Genomic DNA, 5592 nt, shown 5'->3' on the forward strand with positions numbered 1-5592 from the left:
AAAATCAGCTAGGGAGATTAGAGTGGACAGGTAACTTAAAGTGAGTTTACCAATAGGACCATTTTTTTGCATCAAATTCTTTTGGAGAGGAAGGGGGGTGGGGTGGGTGGGTGGGTGGGGGGGGGGGCAGGACCCGGGATTGTCCCGCCGACGCTCCGCTCTGCATCAGAGATATTTCAAGTGATGTTTTTCCCAGGACTTTGTACAGAACAGAGCATGAATAATTCCATGCAGTGCTTTTCTAGTACTAGATTAATAAGATGTGGTATTTATTGTGTACTAAGTCTAAAGTTAAGGTGTTTAACAAAATTCGGGTGGCATACTGGCATGTCAACTTTCTCAATCAACAAACCTCAAATCTGTACGCAATTTCTATCTATATTTCATGAGTCTTTCAGTGATAATGAGACATGTTTATTGTGCACTAAGCTTAAGATGAAATAACAAGATCAGCTTCCAACATTCTTGATTCTGCTCCCATTCAGCTCGCGGCTTTCACGGTCAAATCAAAGGAAGGAAGACATTCACTCGTAAATATCCGTTCCCAATGTGCTCCATGCTTGGTGCATCAAAGAACCATTTTGCACGCATGCACATGCCCAATTTTAGCTACTTTTACATCACAAGGCTGACTGCAAACAAGCTGACTGAATTCCGGTGCGCTGAGGATGTACTAAAACCAGCTGCCGGGAGAGCTTTACCTGTGCGACGAACATGGGCTGGAGCTCGAGCTTGTCGATGAAGACCCTGGCGATGTCGGAGGTGGGCGAGCGCGACGCAATGGCCATGTCGACCCCCTTCTCCTTGAGCGCGCAGATGATGCCCTTGGCGTGGCGGTACAGGCTGGGCGACTCCCTCTTGGAGCGGCACTCGCTGGTGAATGAAAAGCGTCAAATCACCGGCCGATAACAGCGGAATCGGGGCCGAGGAGCGGGGCGTACCAGTAGAAGGGCCACAGGGTGTAGTCGAGGTCGAAGACGACGAGGCGCGGGAGCACCTGGAACAGGCCCAGGATCTGCAGCGCCTCCGCCTTCACGCGCTCGTCGCCCATCCCGGACGGCCGAGCTGCTTCTGCTGCTGCTGCGGCGGCGGCGGTGGCGGAGATTGCTCGCCGGCGGCAGGGAGGGATTGGTCGCCCGGTTCAACGGCGTTCGGCTGGGGCAGGTAAAAAGGAAAGGATGTGACGACGAGATCAAAACGCGTGGAAAGACCAGACGACCAGGCCCATCCTGTCCCGGTAATCTCTCTACTGGGCCGGTACAATCGAGCGGGCCGGGCTCTTCGTGTTCCTCGCCGTGTCCGGGCCGGTCAGGCCCGCACCACTCGGGCTCTCTCTCTCTCTCTCCATAACACCAGACCGGGAGGGGTTCTGCTCCCCAACCGGCGCCCCCGAAACCCCTTGACGGCCGGACCGCCGCTGCCGCTGCCGCCCGTCGCCGCGCCCCTCCTCGGCGTCCTCCGGAGGACGCCATAGTACTGCGGCATCCCCTCCACACCCGCTTCCATCAAGCGGTGTTCACCAGCAGGGGGGAGGGGGGCTCGATTCGGCTGCTGGGAGCGGAGGGAGGAGCGGCCAAGATGTCGGATTTCCAGACCTCCACGCACCGGGAGCGGTGGATCTTCCAGCCGCAGGACCTGGTAGCCCTCCCTCTCCGATCCGTTCTTTCTTCTTCCGTGCTCGGTGCCCAGGGTTTGCTTTGGCCTGGGACGGCTACCCTATACTATAGCATGCTCTGGACATCACATGGTAATGGTATGCTGATGCCTGCGATTCTGCTTTGCAGGTGAATAAGTGGACTACGGCGAACCGGCGTTCAGCGGAGATCCTCGCCCAGGTTGGCTTCTCCCGACGCCATTGCATTCCTTCACTTGTTTATTTAATATTTAGCTTATGTGTGGCTGCTCATTTTGTGTTCCCTTCGTTTTTTTGTGAAGTATGGGACGACGCGGTTGAAGGTGGACCCTGTTGATGGCTCGATATCGAACCCAGAACCTGTGCCTGATCATGGTATGCGCCATTTGATGGTTTCTGCTGCCTATATGTTTCCATGAGTAGCCATGAGCTTCAGAAGCGATGTCTATGTGCTGATTTCACTTCAAAGTTTTGTTCTTTCATAGTTATGCTTGTTTTCCTTGTTGGCCGATGTTCATCATAATTTTTTTTGCGGAGTTTGTTCAACTACTCGCATTTAGATGTCTTATAGTGTTAAACCACTGTTTGGATTCAGTTGTTGGGAGCTCGAGTGTGAAGCCTCTATCCTGCGAAGAGGAGCAAGTGATGCGGATATTTTACGAGCAAAAGATTCAAGAAGTGTGCAGAGCATTCAAATTCCCCCACAAAATTCAGGTAAAGCATTCCTCTTCCAAGAGACCGTGCCTTTGCTAGCTTATTAGTGATCGAATGCTAACAGCCAGTTGTTGCTTTGCAGGCTACAGCGATAATATATTTCAAGAGATTCTATCTACAGTGGTCTGTAATGGAGCACCACCCAAAGCATATTATGTAAGCAGCAGTGGTAACCTGAATAGTTTCATGGTTAGGAACACATAAAATCCTGGTCTATGAATACTCGGCTACGATTCACTTCCCTCTCAAACGTAGCTAGAAAACTAGGCAAACGAATGGGACCCTTCATACTTCTGTGCAAAGTGAATATGTGTATCCTAATCAAAGATAAAAGTATGAGCGTCCATAGTGTTATGTTCCTATCAATGTTATTTCCTGACCCTGTTAGTATTTGCCAGTGGCCAAGTTAATCAATTTTATTTTGACAGGTTAACTTGTGTATATGCTTCTTGCAAAGTGGAAGAAAATCATGTGTCTGCTGAGGAACTTGGCAAAGGGATTCAGCAGGATCACCAGATTATTCTAAATAATGAGATGATTGTTCTGAAAGTATGCAATTTTCATATTCAAGTTTTATAGCACCTCCAAGCAAACAGAACGGGACACTAAATTTCTTGCTTTCTTGCAGTCTTTAGATTTTGATTTGATCGTTTATGCTCCATATCGTTCTATCGAAGGATTTATTGATGACATGGATGTAAGTTCTGTGTGAACATTCCATTATATTCAGCATTTTTGTCCATCGTATTTTAGCTTATCCTATGGCTGCATTGGCTAATGACATTCTTTTTTTTGTTCTATGAAGGATTTTTGTAGGGCAGGTAATGGTGCACACCAACGGTTGAAGGTCATACATTCCTTTCACCCTTTTGCCATACTGTTCAAGAACACATTAATAAAAAATGTTTACTGTGTTAGCCTTTTCTGATATGTGTACTTAAATTATGTTCTATATTCTCGATGTTTCCCAATAATCACTTACATAATCATAGTATCTTGTACAAACTGCGAATTCATGCAAGCTTTATGACTGCTTATACAAACAATAACTAAAGCATCCACTGCCAAATTTATAAAACCAGTTTAATGTAAAAGAAGCCCTTTCACCTTATTTCTTACATGAAAGGAAAGAAAGGTAATATGAATAACAAAACATGCAAGCTTTATGACTGCCCTGCTTATGCATCAGATGTTTGTATTGTAGGATTTGCATCGAACTGCGAATTCTGAGGTTGACACAATGATGTTGACTGATGCACCTCTTCTCTATACTCCTGGACAGGTAGCCTTAAACTATAAATACTATGGTTAATCTTCAGTTAGTGTGCTACTCCAGTACATCACTGTCATTTTCATATTTTTCTTGGTTAATGTGCATTGATTAAGAAAGCTTAATCCCCAGCGTCAAGCTTAGGGTATTCAAACCCCAGAGTTTGTACCAATTTCTTAGGCGATCTGATTGGATAGTGCGTTCCATTTTTTTTACAGTTGGCTTTGGCTGCTCTGTACAAGTCCAACGCTGCACTCAGTGTCCTTGATTTTGAAAGGTTGCAAACTTATCTTTGTTTATTATGATCTTAATTTGTGAGAACTCTGTGTTTCACGATGCAATATTTTTTCCTACATTTAATCATTGTTGATCTTGCGAAATTCATTGATTGTTTGCAGATACTTGGAAAGTGTTTTTTCAAGGCAACACTTTGATTGTCCAGTCGAACAATTTATTCAGATAATCAGTTTAATCAATCACCTGGTAAGAATGTTTACCTGGCTTGGCACAAATACAGTTTATAACACAATCATGTAAACTCCCACCAATAATTGTTCTTTAACTGTGTGTTTCATTTCACCGGTCTGCATGAACACTTTGTGTTAACAAAAAAGAATTGATCAAGGTGGTGCTTGGTTGAACATATGCCACTGTTTAGGGTATTTAAACATTGATGCCCTTATCAGTACCTTTGGCGTTGCCTCTATTATCTGTGTATGTATATATGCAGGTTAGCCAGCTTCAACTACCTGGCACGAAAGAAATGAGGCATGCTGATCGCAAGCTGAAGCATTGTTTGGATCCAAGCTCAAGCTCTCATGATGAGTAAGCTCTCTGACTCCACAAGCCTGGATGCCCTCCATGATTGTTACCCTCATGTGCTCATGCTTGCTATCTGAAAACTTCTACAGCCACAAGAAGAAAGAAAAGAAGTCAAAGCACAAATCGAAAAGAACTGCCAGTGATGCCCAGCTGTAAGTACCTTGCACACCAACACGCATGTTTGAGGATGTTCTTTCCAGTCTTGCATCTGAATTTATGCCGCGTAATGCTTCTCCGCAGCAACAGCTAGAAATCGTGCCGTTGGGCAGCTGTGCAGTGTAGGAACCAGCTCTGGAAAATGTGGTGGTAAGAACTTGTACCGTGCTACGTGTGTTAGCTACGCAACCAAATTAACATACGAAGTATTTTTGGTCTACTCAGGCTTTCCGTTTGATGAGGTTTCGATTCCAAATTTCTCCAGCCATCAGATTGGTGATGCTCAGCTGATCTCCTCAGCAGCCCAAGTCTTGGCCAAGGACAGGCAGTTTTCAGATGAGGCGTCCTTTAGGCGAGTGCTGTGCTTTTTGTAACTCAATAATGATTTTATTAGAGCGGCTTAAATCTTGGGCGCGAGGGGAGAGAAACTTGGAGATGTAAACCATTGGATGCTATTTTGTTGTAACTTGATTTTATTAGAGTAACATAGGATAACTCCAACATTTCGTCTGCTTCGTTTGGGCATTTTTCGTTTCGTGTCTAATCCCCCCCAAAAAAAGGAATTGGGTCGGGTTTGTGTCCACACGGACCACTCGGTGTCCGCCCATGGACCATGCGGTGGCCACCCAATGAGCACGAGGTAGTCCGTCAAACCCTAGGCCACAGTAATTGCCCATACAACACATTAACGGTCGCGCAAGGGGCGCATGCTCGCGACGTCCACGTAGGACTAGCTAGCCGACAAAAAAAACAGTCGAAGGGACAAAAAGAACGGAAGGGTTCGCTCGCTCAGCGTCAGCCCCTGATTCCTCTACCTCTCCCTCGTCTACAGCCGCCGCGACCACCCCTTTCCCTGGACGTCTTCCTTCCCCTGCAGCTGGCGCCCCCACCCCTTCTCTCCTTCCCTCACCATCTCCCCCACCACCGATGAGGTCCTCCCCTCTTCCTCGCCCCAGATCGACCAGCAGGGTCGGATCCTGCCGCCATTCGTGCATCT

General features: G+C 46.7%; 2 protein-coding genes across 4 annotated transcripts in view; one reads left to right on the forward strand and one right to left on the reverse strand.

The window, feature by feature from the left end:
• LOC119295005 (magnesium-dependent phosphatase 1-like) overlaps positions 1-1155 on the reverse strand; it is a 3509-nt gene extending 2354 nt beyond the window's left edge. Inside the window, exons 1-2 of the mRNA XM_037573321.1 lie at positions 942-1155; positions 702-873 (exon numbers count right to left, since the gene is read on the reverse strand). Coding sequence (XP_037429218.1) covers positions 702-873; positions 942-1051 — 282 coding nt within the window. The 5' untranslated portion in view covers positions 1052-1155. The remainder of the gene's footprint in view (positions 1-701; positions 874-941) is intronic.
• Positions 1156-1351: 196 nt separating this feature from the next.
• LOC119295003 (cyclin-H1-1-like) lies at positions 1352-5110 on the forward strand. 3 transcript variants are annotated; one of them, XR_005143661.1, is made up of 15 exons: positions 1352-1638; positions 1785-1835; positions 1936-2008; positions 2229-2347; positions 2430-2503; positions 2776-2896; positions 2976-3044; positions 3153-3194; positions 3552-3629; positions 3836-3894; positions 4016-4100; positions 4348-4442; positions 4529-4591; positions 4680-4745; positions 4821-5110. XR_005143661.1 is itself a non-coding variant. In XM_037573320.1 (13 exons), exons 1-13 carry the CDS (start codon positions 1579-1581, stop codon positions 4593-4595), a joined length of 993 nt encoding a protein of 330 aa, XP_037429217.1. In that variant the 5' UTR covers positions 1352-1578. The 3 variants fall into 3 exon arrangements, 1 of the variants encoding a protein (XP_037429217.1); XR_005143662.1 differs by having other exon boundaries at positions 4861-5110; XM_037573320.1 differs by lacking the exons at positions 4680-4745; positions 4821-5110 and having other exon boundaries at positions 4529-4595.
• Positions 5111-5592: the final 482 nt, after the last annotated feature.

Source organism: Triticum dicoccoides, chromosome 4B (assembly GCF_002162155.2).
Source record: "Triticum dicoccoides isolate Atlit2015 ecotype Zavitan chromosome 4B, WEW_v2.0, whole genome shotgun sequence".
NCBI classification, from domain to species: domain Eukaryota; kingdom Viridiplantae; phylum Streptophyta; class Magnoliopsida; order Poales; family Poaceae; genus Triticum; species Triticum dicoccoides.